Source organism: Pan troglodytes, chromosome 3 (assembly GCF_028858775.2).
Source record: "Pan troglodytes isolate AG18354 chromosome 3, NHGRI_mPanTro3-v2.0_pri, whole genome shotgun sequence".
NCBI lineage: Eukaryota > Metazoa > Chordata > Mammalia > Primates > Hominidae > Pan > Pan troglodytes.
This window is the reverse complement of record NC_072401.2, coordinates 114,666,295-114,679,836: the sequence shown is the minus strand read 5'-3', so window position 1 is coordinate 114,679,836 and position 13,542 is coordinate 114,666,295. Positions and strand designations below refer to the sequence as shown.

General features: G+C 34.5%; 1 protein-coding gene across 50 annotated transcripts in view; it reads right to left on the bottom strand.

Moving 5' to 3' along the window:
• ANK2 (ankyrin 2) overlaps nt 1-13,542 on the bottom strand; it is a 684,795-nt gene that overhangs the window by 176,652 nt on the left and 494,601 nt on the right. For all 50 annotated transcript variants that reach the window (XM_054683338.1, XM_063809764.1, XM_054683323.2 and 47 more), the window contains 2 exons: nt 9,936-10,034; nt 7,288-7,386 (listed from right to left, as the gene is read on the bottom strand). In XM_054683338.1, coding sequence (XP_054539313.1) covers nt 7,288-7,386; nt 9,936-10,034 — 198 coding nt within the window. The remainder of the gene's footprint in view (nt 1-7,287; nt 7,387-9,935; nt 10,035-13,542) is intronic.

Here is a 13,542-nt window from a genome sequence, read left to right as displayed (position 1 = left end):
AAGCTATTATTCTCAGCAAACTAACACATGAATAGAAAACTAAACATATGTTCCCACTTATAAGTGAGAGCTGAATAATGAGAACGCATGGACACAGGGAGGGGAACAACACACACTGGGGCCTGTCAGGGGGCAGGGGGAGAGAGAGCATCAGGAAAACTAACTAATGCATTTTGGGCTTAATACCTAGGTGATGGGTTAATAGATGCAGCAAACCACCATGGCACATGTTTACCTGTGTAACAAACCTGCATGTTCTGCACATGTATCCTGGAACTTAAAATAAATTTAAATTAAATTTTAAAAAAGAGGAAAAAAGAACCATATGCATATATTTTGGGGGAAAACCCTGAAAATAAAACCTGTTTAAAAAAATCTGTGACTATAGATCCCACTTTATACACTGTGTGTGTATGTGTGTGTGTGCATATGTGTGCATCCGTGTATGTGTGTGTCTCTGTGCATATGTCACAGAACAGAATGTTCCATTACAAGTTTTTGCTGTCAGAGCCAAGGATGGCTCTAAGACCATATGGAAGCAATTCAAAGTAATGGGCATGCTGACCAACTGTGTGTGTTTCCTTCCTCTTCACAGTTCAATTCCATTATCTGTGACAATGGGTTAGGGCCAATGAAGAAAAAACTATTGGAAGCCACAACTGAAAAGACATTTATCATTGCATATAGTGGGTGCATGCACCCCCATAAATCTGGGGGTGTAACCAATGGTGATATAATCTTACAACTGGCATTAATAGTCGTGGTCTGTAGAAATCCAAAAGCTAATAAAATAATCACCTAATCATCCTTGAGTTATAAATAGGAAAGCCTTCTTTTGAAACAATATTTTCAGGATTGAAAGAAAAGAGTATTAATCACAAAACAGGCAAAAATAACCAATAAAAATGGAAATAAATTTTCAGTAAGATATGATATCAAAAATGCCAAGTAAGAACATCTTATTTGAACTCACTTGATATTAAAACAAGATGAAAAGAAAACAAATCTGTTTCTAGAATCCTTATGAGAGGACAGAAACAAGAAATTCCAAGAACAAGTAGAAGAATGTAGAGACAGATAAGAAAAATGAATTGAAAAGGACATCACCAATTTCAGAAATTATATTTAGGTCTTTTTTTTTTTTTTTTTTTTTTTTTTTGAGACGGAGTCTTGCTCTGTCGCCCAGACTGGAGTGCAGTGGCGTGATCTCGGCTCACTGTAAGGTCCGCCTCCCGGGTTCACGCCATTCTCCTGCCTCAGCCTCCCAAGTAGCTGGGACTACAGGAGCCCGCCACTACGCCCGGCTAATTTTTTTGTATTTTTAGTAGAGACGGGGTTTCACCGTGTTAGCCAGAATGGTCTCGATCTCCTGACCTCGTGATCCGCCCGTCTCGGCCTCCCAAAGTGCTGGGATTACAGGCGTGAGCCACTGCACCCGGCCAAGTCTTACACATGTTAAAAATTTTGTTTGATTGAAGAACAGTCTAAGAGGTGGATGGTTGAATGAAGCCCAGATTATGGATACGCCCTCCCAGTACACCTGAATCGACACTCACTAGTTGCCTAGCTTTGCGGAAGGCTCTTAGTTATAGCAGCATCTAAGCGCCTAGGCAAGCAGGGTTTTGGACTTCCCTAATTCAAGTAGAAGGTGTACAACAGTTTAGTGGGAAAGACTGAGGTATGCCTAGGATTATTTGGAAGGAGGGTGTCCGTACCAATGACCACAGGTTTGTGGCTTCATCACTAATTGTTATGAGACCTTGGTTTTCCTACCTATGCCTCAAATTTTTCCATGTCCAAAATGAGACTATTCATTGTTGATTCACATAATTATAAATGAGATTAAATAAATAAAAATACAATTTAAAATTAAGGGTCTGAATGCAAGATATTATTACTGGGCTGTAGTTTAGTGACACTGGAATTTGCTCCAAGGCAGACTGACCGCCCCAGACACAAACTTCTTGAGGAGCCTCATGAGAACTTCTAGCCCTTCCCTTCTTCTACAAAAAAAGTCATATTTTCCTAAAAGGAAGGGAAATTTACCATACCCATTCTCCAAAATTTTGCTTAGCTTCTCATGTTTGATGATGGTGTCTAGTCTAGGATCCAGTTTACCTTTTTTTTATCATGTAAAAATATACATTATATAAACCAATTTGCTTTGTAATAATAAAAAACATTTTTAAGACAATTTTGCTTTATTTAGAGTGCTCCTTCCGATTTTAATGATTTTATAATTAGAGAATATATTAATAATAAGTATCTAAAGAAAAAATTCTCTTATATGAGAACTAAAAATTATATTTTTTTTGTGGAGAAAATAATAAGGGGGAAATTCTAAAGCCAGATTTCCTTGGTGGTAACAGCAGAATATCTTTCATTTTTTGAACATTTTGCAGGACATTTATAGTTCGTAAAAAATATTAAGTGAGAAATTCCATCTTAAACCTTTTACATGGATTCTACTTTAAGAAAATCAGCTTATTTGGACCTGAATAGGATTTGGGCTAGAAGAAAAAGGAATTTTAAAAATTATTCTTTGAGGTCTGTAGAGAAGGTAGAACTGTTACGGGAATGATGAGAAGCAATATTGCCTGGGGATGAAGACTATGGGCAAGTAAATGAGCCACCTGAGTCTCAATTTGTCATCAATAATGATAAAGTAAAGGAATATCAAAAGAGATAATGTACACAACACACTAGAGACAATGCCTGGCAGTCAATGTTATTACCTGTATTATTATTAATATTAATGTCTACTGTTAGGAGTTATTGGAATACACAACAAAGCTAAGACTTATACATAAAGAGTATACATGCATATATTCATCCTCCAATCATATATGTGCAAGGTATTATGCATAATCCTGAAACTATAAAGAAGTGTGAGAAAAAATTATCTGCTCCCAAGAAGTTTACCATCTTGGAGAAATTAAAGATGTATTTTTTTTTTTTTTTTGCAATCAGAGATAGGCAAATATCAATAGGCAAAATGTCAACAAAGAGTGCTACAAGTATTTAAAGAAACTCATGATTTTGAGAATATTTTTTTAAAACTTTCTAAGTAGAGTTTCTTTGATAGCAATATAGAATTTGAAATTTGAACATTTTTTTAAAAGTAATGTCTCTGAGTCTAACAGACTTACAGGTTGTAAAAGTGACCAAACAAATGTCCCATACAGCTTATATGGAAATCATCCCAACATCACGTATGTAGGATTATTTAGAGGATAAGATGCCTACTAAAGATCTTCTGCAAGTGACTTTGTTTTCAGAAAGCAAAAAATCATCTTCAAAGCAAATAACATTCCTCAACTCTATGATTTTGACTTCTAACTCCATAATTCCGGCACCATGGATGAGACCTCCATGTCACTGAATCTAGGATACCAAAGAACCAAGCCAGAGAGCTACATGGTCAGGGGCAATACTTAAAATCACACCAAGAACTGGCTCAGCAGAGACCACACTGATACCACTGTTGAACAAAGAAACAAAAATAAACATTTGTTCATTGTTACTAAATCAATTACACTATACCATTTAAAGTACTGAAGTTGATCCAGCTGGTGTTCTGGAACTCTTAATGAACCAAGGACACTCTCTACCAAAATTGGCACCGTATCATGTGACGGTAAGCCTCACATGAATCTCATACTTTATATGCAAAATGCAGAAAAATCCGTAAGTGTGTATTTCCCCATAACCTATAATTCCAAAAATTTTACTGAATATATTCCTTGAAGGTTTTTTCAGAAAATTTGTTATCTTCTTAATTCAAAAATAACTTTAGCAGTCTGTTTCCAAATAACTCGGAAGTTTGCCAAAGTCATAGTACTAGGCAGCTGCCAATGTTCCTATAATTTCAGACTATTCTGCATTTCAGTGGTTTAAATTATGTTCTTAGAAAGATGTGGAAGAAGATATCACTTGAATACAAAATTCAGACATTTTGTTGTACATTCAGGATTCCCTACGTCCTTTTTCTGGTTCTCAAAAGGAAGAGATTGTTTAACTGCCATAAGCAAGTCTCCCATCCATCCACTTGACACCCCATATTGTCACATAAAGAATCGTGTATCTTACATAAGACAGTACTGAGGGAAATAATATCTGTGGAGGAACTCAAATCAGCCCTCAGTGGCCCTGAAACCATCAGTTTTGGGATTGGCTCACACACAGGGGGTAAAATAATCAACCCTCATGTATTTTAATTTTAATCATTATATTATAAAATATTCTAAGTAATAATACTTTTTTTCAACTATTAATGATGGGTACATAAATTCAATACAGGAAATAATGTCATAGGCCTTATCAAAAGACTTAGAAAAACATTTAGAAAAAATTCTAAAATTTGATTACTAGTTTTTCTTCCTCTAAAACTTTCGCACAATATGAATGTTAGTTTGAAGCTATTTGTCAGAATCCCCTGCAATATAAATCTTAAATTGACCTAATAGTATAAATTACAAATAGGATTATTTTAACATCTTAATAATGATACAACCCTTCTTTTAAGATCCGTTATAATTTGGCATGATTACACCTTATAAATAAAAGCCTCTGACTCTGAAAGCGAGTTAATGATTAAATGGTTTTAGCTTGTTCTCCTTGAGAAGCCTCCAAAGCATATACATTTCCAATAACTACTGTGTAATAACTGGTATCATAGCTTTAACAAGCATTTACCTTGCAGCATTTGCTACTAGTCAACTTTTATAACAACACTATGTTTGTCATTTTGAGGAAAGTAAAATATGGTCTTTTCACAGATTTTAACAGCACCAATGTATAGGTGAATTTCCTGTCAAAGTCAGGAGAACCTCCACTGAACAATTGAATTTAACCAGGCTTTCATTTTCATGATGTATAAGTACATTATTGATTCAGTCATGTAGTTGAATCTATACCTTGTGAATCTTACTGCAATATCTTACACCCAGTTTTCCCTCACATTTGCTAAAGCCATAGTTCAGAAATGTGGTCCCTGGACTAGTAGCATTAGCATCATCTGAGAACTTGTAAAAAATGAAAATTGTCCGGCTCCACTCCAGAACTGAATCAGAAACCCCGGGGAGGAGCCTAGAAACATGGGTTTCAACAAGCCGTGCAGGTGGTTATGATGCAGACTACAGTTTGAAAACCTCTGTCTAAAGCAAAAAGATGTTCTCTTGATATAAAGAAAGGTTTTCCAGCATTGGGATAGCTCAAAAAACTAAAAACGTAACTACCATTAGACCCAGCAATCCCCCTACTGCTTTGGGTAAATACCCAAAGCAATACCACTTTGGGTATTTACCCAAAGGAAAAGAAATCGTTACGTCAAAAAGACACCTTTACTCTTTTGTTTATTATTATTATACTTTAAGTTCTAGGATACATGTGCACAACATGCAGGTTTGTTACATGGGTGTACATGTACCATATTAGTTTGCTGCACCCATCAACCCGTCATCTACATTAGGTATTTCCCCTAATACTATCCCTCCCCTAGCCCCCCACCCCCTGACAGGCCCCGGCGTGTGATGTTCCCCGCCTTGTGTCCATGTGTTCTCATTGTTCAACTCCCACCTATGAGTGAGAACATGCGACACCTGCACCCTTATGTTTATTGCAGCATTATTCACAATAGCAAAGTCATGGAATCAACCTAAGTGTTCATCAGTGGTTGACGGGATAAAGAAAATGTGGTACATATACACCATGGAATGCTAGGCAGCTATAAAAGAGAATGAAATTACATCCTTTGCAGCAACATGGATGGAGCTGGGGGCCATTATCCTACATGAAATAACTCAGAAACAGAAAGTCAAATACAGCATGTTCTCATTTAGAAGTGAGAGCTAAACAATGAGTTCACATGGACATAAAGATGGAAATAATAGATACTAGGGACTCTAAAAGTGGGGAGGGGGAGAAGGGACTGAAGGTTGAAAAATTACCTATTGGGTACAATGTTCACTATTTGATTACATAATATACCCATGTAACAAACGTGCACATGTACCCCTTGAATCTAAATAAAATAAAGTTTGAAAAAGAAAAGTTTTGAATCACTTAGGTGGAGCAGTAGCTTCTGCAGGGACCTTTCTCTCCAAGTCTAAATGCTGTTATACTTTATAAAATATACAGATGTTCTTTACAGATGGTACCAAATTATAAAAATTTCATCTAATAAGGGTTTTAGACTAAGGCATATTCTCAATACATATTAAAACATTGATGTGCATCCAACTGATGGTTTGAGTTGTAAGGAAAAACAGTGACTAATTAAAATAGCATGATATTACAAAGATAAAAATAATGTCTTATCTATCATAATTTCAACAGATTTTTCCCAAAATTAAAATCAAAGAAAATAGGGCTGATTTAACCATTGCCTTTTGTATTTTCTAGGTCCAGAACTTGTGCCATCTATAGAACTAGAGCCATGCCTAGGTAATTAATGAATGAACTATACAGTTAATACATATTCCTACACAATGGCCTTCAAAGGCAACCTAGTGAGGTTATCCCAAAGAATAGATGGAACAGAGCTGGCTTATTTTGCTAATATCCTCCATGATATAGTCTGTGTTATCAGAAAGGCAAAGGAGAAAACCCTAAAAATAGAGAGAATGAATTTTATTATAAAGATATATTTCTCAATCCTCACATGCGTACATGATATAATAGATATCAAGAGTAAAGCTTTGGGCAAAACAACATTTTCTCCCCTTTTCCACCAGAAAAAAAAAGGGATCAAGCTTATAGTATAATTTTGATTAAATAATTATTGTTTAATTTTTTCTTAATTTCATTTTAAAACCATACATTTCCTATTTATTATTAGTAAAGCTCACATTAGGGGTGTAAAGTGACCAAAGTAGTGTTATTCCCACCTTATGGCAGATTTTCCACTGGAATGTAAATCTTTCAAGAATATTTTAAATTTACGGAAAGAGAATACTTTTATAGAGTAACACGAAACTTGCATGAATAATTCATATTTCACAGATGTCACTGTCATTCTGAAAAAAATCACTTTATATTCTTTTGAAAAATACTTAGAGACAATGATAGACTTACATTTTTCCAGTGTTAAGTTACATTAAAAGGGAGATTATATGTTGAAAAAATAAGCTTCATCATAAAGGTTAATAAAATTATTTGGCTAAAATAAATAACAAAGCACTTATAATAAATTTATCAGTAGAACAGCTAGCTAAACACATTAAATCAATTTCACAAAACTGTTCTAATTTAAATGTATGTACATCAGGGAAAATCTGAATGGAATACCTGAGACTGTGCATTAATATTGGCTCCTTCCTTAACAAGAACTTTGACAACTTCTGCTTGTCCAGCCAAAGATGCAATGTGAAGAGCGGTATTTCCCTTCTGTTTTGGAGAAACAAAATAGAAAATGTTCAAGGTTTCTGAATTTTGCAGAAATCAAACTGTGCAGGCATTTTTCAACTTCACTAATCACTTTAACCGATTAAAATTTGTTATTTATCAAGATAGTAGCCCACTTACGAAGAGATTATTTTTTACCATCAAAAAAAAAAAAATTGGCCACCTCATATAGTGTCTTCCTTTTCTATTTTCACAATATTGGTTTAGTGTTAACACGGAATGACTGTGTTTTCAATGAATCAAAAATTTGTGGGGGGGTGTGTGTATGTGTCAATATCTCATGAGATTCATGCAATTTAATCAACAACTAAAGAATCCTATTGCAAAGAAATATTAACTAAAAAAAGGTTTACTGAAACATTGAGTTTCTTTCACCTTGCAAAGAAACCTAGGAATTTTTAGTGGTAGAGAAACGAGCTGCTTATAGTTATGTTTGCAGCTACTGGGGCACTTGAGAATATGTTGGGAATAAGAAAAATAAATTTTACATAAATCATAACAGTACCAATGATTTTCTACCATTTGCTACATCAAAATTTACCAGCCACAACACTAACACCAATGAAAAATAATTTAAACCTTTTGTGAAAATAAAGGCCAAGAGATTAAAAATACCTATGATGTGATTAAAATAAATAACAAAAAGAAAAAAAAACCCAGAAACCAGTAGATTCCAAGCCATAAAGTTTGGACTCTAGTTCTCTTTCTGTCTCCAGCTCACTGTGGGAGCATTAGCCACTCACTTAATATTTGGGGGCTTCAGTTTTTTTTCTGTTTAAGTGAGATTCTTTTCCGGGAAATTCTACAATTCTATGATTAAAAGTAAGCCTAATTTTTAAAATATCAACAGAGTTTAGAACAAAAGAAAAACAAAAATAGTAATAAACACTTAAGCAGGCAAAAATAATTGGCTTAATGAATACACTATATTAACATGGGCAACTATACACCATCTCATACCAGTCAGAATGGCTATTACTAAAAAGACAAAAAATAATAGATGTTGGTGGGGTTGTACAGTGGCAGCCTCAAACTCCTAGGCTCCTGTGAGTGCTCCTCTTGCTACAGCCTCCAAAGTAGCTGGGATTACAGATGTGAGCCAGCACACTGGGCTTCAAATAGATATTCTTTAAATATTTGTTTAAAATGTATTTGATGTGCCAGAGAGAAATGCTTATAAAAATGTTTACTCCCTCTTTATGTTCAAAGTAAGAAATTTATTGCATATAGTGAATTCACATGTTTACTTCTGTGGAATTGCCAGTTGTTAGTTTGTTTTGTTTTTTAATTTCTGCTAGAATTGCTGTTTACTATACTACAAGCAGAACCAATGCACATTTTGGCAATTATGCATGAGGCATTGGAAATCCACGTTAACTGGCCATGTTTTTAATTTATTCTTGTACTTTTTTGTTTGTTTGTTTACTCCAGATTAGACTAGTGTCCCATCTAGAGACCAGAGTGTCTGACTTCTCTCTCTACATCTTCCACAGCCATATTATCACACTCAAGGCTTGGTCAGCAGACTTGGCTCTCATTAGCACTGTATTTTTCCAAATAAAATTTTACCTTCCAAAGACAAAGATTGTTGCCATTCATAATAGTTTTTTAAATGTCTGTTGTTTATGAAATGAATCCTCGACAAGTTCAAATATGTCTTAGCAAAAGCAGCATCAAGGAACAGTTTCTGGTTTGCCAAGCGTCCCGTGCATTTCTTTAAAAATGAGTCCAATTTCCTTACCAAACACATTATGATGATAAAATCTAATATTGCCCTAACAATTCGATCCATGACCCAAAATCTCTTTTCTTATTAGAGTATAAACGATTCTGCATAATCTCATACCAAACTGAATGTATACATTTAAAATTACTTGTTCTTTTCCATAGAGAAGTTTCCCACATCGGTTTATTTTTAAACAATGAGTTAACCGTAGGAAAACAGGTGCTATTGTCTACAAAGGATTATGTCAATCTCATCCTCTGTGAATCGAAGGGGGAAAGATAAAATTTTATAAACTAGGTTTACAGATTTTTCAGACTGATGTCCCATAAGTCCTTAAATGAAACAATTCACTCTGCAGAGTTTAATGGAGGGGGTTTTAATTTTAATTCTGCAGGTTAAGAATCTTGGTGTTCTAGCCAACCTCTGAAATGTACAAGAGGGAAAAGAAGCTTTAAGTGGGTGAGGTGTGGTGGTTCACGCCTATAATCCCAGCACTTTGGGAGGCTGAGGCAGGAGGATCGCTAGAGCCCAGGAAGGCAACATAGCAAGACCTCATTTATACTAAAAAAAATTTTTAATTAGCTGGGCATGGTGGCGCACGCCTGTAGTCTCAGCTACTCAGGCAGCTGAGTTGGGAGGGTCACTTGAGCCCAGGAGGTGGAGGTTTCGGTGAGCCGTGATTGTACCACTGCACTACTTCCTGGGCAACAGAAAGAGACCTTGTCTAAAAAATAAATAAAAATGAAAAGCTTTAAATAATTTTCACTTTTCTAAGGAAAAAAAGTGCTACCAACATAAATATTACCTTAGTGGCAGAATCCACAGAGGACCCTCTTCCCAGCAGCTCCTGCACCAGCCCCACGTGGCCTTCCTTGGCAGCCAGATGGAGAGCGTTGAGTCCATTCTGAGAGAAGAAACAAACAAGGCTTTAAGAAGTGAAGTAATGAGGGAAATAGTGCCCTGATCCTACTCAAGCATATAACCCAGAGAACAGACAGACTCTGATCTCTTCTTTTTTTTCCTTTTTGCATTAGAATCTTGAATCTATTAATTTAAGAGAGACTAATTTCAGTGTTTTTGTTTCAGAGAGGCAATAAGGTAAGTATTCATTAGAAACATGGATTTTGGCAACTTCATTTCAACAGTTTTTTTTAAACGAAGAAATCTCTAAATTTTTTAATGACTTAAAGAGAACAATTTTATATCATTTATTGTACTGGCACAAAATAAAATTCTGTACACTTTCTGGAACATGTACAGCTTTATATTTTTTCAGTCCTTTTGTATCTCAAAGCAGCACTCTGCTAAGCGCTTTTCACACTTATGAAGATGTACTCCCCACCTCCTGGGATTTATAGACAACAGTTATACCTTGATTAATATTATAACTAACTCACTCTAACTAGCTACTCAGTGACTCAAAATACTGACCAACAATTTGGAAAAAAACTTAGAAGAAAATTAATATGATTTTAAAAATCAAGAACAAATTTTTAAGAGGAAAATATTAATTCAACCTGAAAAATAGAATAAATATTAGTTTCTTCATCTTCAAAACAAGGATTAAAGTCTTCAACTGACACAGTAGTAAGGCTTAAACAGAGCAATGGAAATAAAGTGACAGTTTAGCAGCTGGTACATGGTGCCAATTATTAGCTTCCATAGCCCACTTGTCTTATACAGACGGTATTCTAATATTGATACTGAATAATTTAACATTTTTCACATGCAAATTGAAATACACTGTTTTACAAATATCATATAGACCCAAGTAATGCTACAAAATGTTATTTCATAAATAATCTCAGAAGCTAATCATAAATGTTTTTGGATATTGAAATGGAATATAGAAATTATTTACATTATGTAGACTGTTATAGAAGAGTACTTATCTAAGAATGACTGTGAGTCATACTCAGAATGTAAAAAAGAAAAAGATGTACTAAATATGAAGGTTATAGAAACTGTCCTTCTTACACTGTGACATTTAATAGTAATAATAATAATATTTCATTGTTAATTCCTGACCACCGAATTGAAATCAGTCAATAAAATGATCTTATTATGATGCTAGAATCAGAGAACAAAGACAATCTTGATATTCTTGATAGGGTCTCCAAATTTAGAGGCAAAAGACATGACAATGATATGTAATATGATCAGATTTATAGTTCAGAGATGTGCTATCTAACAGTCTTCTACTGAAATGTGAATTTATGAGGGAATAATTTTAACATTATAATTTGGGGAAGCTGCATCAAGGTATAGATTCACTTCCAGCAATGTTCTACATATCTATCAGTTTCACTGCGTCAGGTTATAGTTTCACTGTGTCAGGTTATATTTCTAGCAATGATTTAAATATCTCTCAATTTTATATACACTGCATACCAAATGGGAAACAACTAAAGCAGGATACTATTGATAAGTCAGTTGATACTGACTTTATGTAAGTTAATTTTGATAAAATAATATGAACTTAGTTTTTTGAAACAATCAGCAAATATTTATTGAGCTCTTATTGTGAGCAAGATATTGGGCTTTGCAGATCTGTGAGTTCCAGACATGATATCATCTTTGATACCACAACTTCAGAATAATGCTATTTCTATATAATACCATTAAAATGGCTAAAAATATCAGGTAGATTTTTTAAAAAGATGGTAATGCTACACTGAAACAACCATGTGCACATTAATCAATCCTAAAAAACAAAGTTATCTTTTTTGTTCAGCACTTCTATCAAATTTTATAAAGCAATATTTTAACATTTTGTTCATAATCAGATTTATAATAAGCTCTATTCACTATTTCTCTTGCTGATTTTATGAAATAGTTTCCCCATTGACTGCCTTTCTGTGATCATATAAAGCTAGTGGATGACCCCAGGTAGAACAGATAGCCAATAAAAATTTTCATGGAACCATTTGAGTGTTTCTGACATATATAGAAAAACCACAGAGGAGTCCATTTGGAAAAGTTGAGGAACAGATTCAAGAAGATATGGCTAAACTTACATGAAGGGTAAATGTTTTCATCATCATCCATCAAACTGTTTTTCACCTTATTATAAATTCATAATTAATACAAATTTATTTGTTAATCCATAAGCATTTGCTAGGTACCCACTAAGTGGTCAGCTCTCAGTGCTAGGTTCTAAGGGAGAAGTAAAGGACACATTATGTAATTTTTGTCCCGATAAATATTTGGCCCCCAAATACTTATTATTAAACAACTGAAAATCAACTACACAGTAGCATATATTGTCAATGATTTAATTTTCAGATCTGTCTGCCCTGCTTTGCATACGTCACATGTTGAATGAAGAGTTTCACAGTCTGTCTTTTGCATATCAGAAAAGTACAACTAACTTATATAACATCTTTAATTGTATGAAAATGTAAATATTTTGGAGAAGGCAATTAAAATATATGAGTTCTTGAAAGTTTTTGAAAGAGGTTAGAAGAAAGAGATAGAGAGAAAATGGGCACATCCAAAGGCAGTAATTGTGAAGGAAAGTGCAACTTGTCCTCTCAGTCCTCACCACCACTCTGAATGGACTTCAGTGTCAAGATTCCCCCAAGCCAAGAACTCTTCTCAAGATGAAATACGTGCCATAAATGTAGATACAAATAGATGTGAAATATTACTGCAGTTTCACTGTGCCATTAATATAAATGACATTGGCAAGAGAAATAATCTATACAATGAAGAAAAAATCAAATTAAAAATGAAAATGACACATTTACATGTTCTCTATCCCTTCTCAGTCCTTACACCCATATATCTTTTATCTGCAATTTTCCCTTCTCTTCCACAGCGGCTTCTCTAAACCAAGGGTACTTATTCACTGCGGTGGGATTAAGGATTTAGTTTTTTATGAAGATCAGGAAAAGCAAAGCACACAATGCGCCATCTTTGTCAGACACATTTAACTGAACTGACTGTGTCCTTGGCTGGTCTCCACAGGTTTCTGATTTAACAAAGTAAATCAAACTATAGGTGATCCAAGAGTATATTTGTTTTATTAGTTATTCTCAGATCTTCAAGGGTTTCTTTTAAATTCCCAAATGATAATTTAATGTGGTATTTACTAAGCCTTCATTAATTTAAAAATATTTACAATGAGATTTGGAATTTGGCTGTTCAGGTTATTGATTATTTCATAGTGAAAAAGGGCTAGAATAAGAATACTTTGAAGATGTCACTCTATATAGTCCACACCAGGATCTCCACTTCATCCATAGTGGAGTCCCGTCTAGCGCCCCAGATGGTAGCTCCCTTTTTGGCCGCTGATCTTTTCTCCCTGTCTAGCCCCATCAAGGGTTTTTTTGTTTTTTTTTTTAAATAATGCAATCCCTAAAATATAGAGAATGACACTGAATATGGTAGTGCATTTGCCTGGGAGAAGA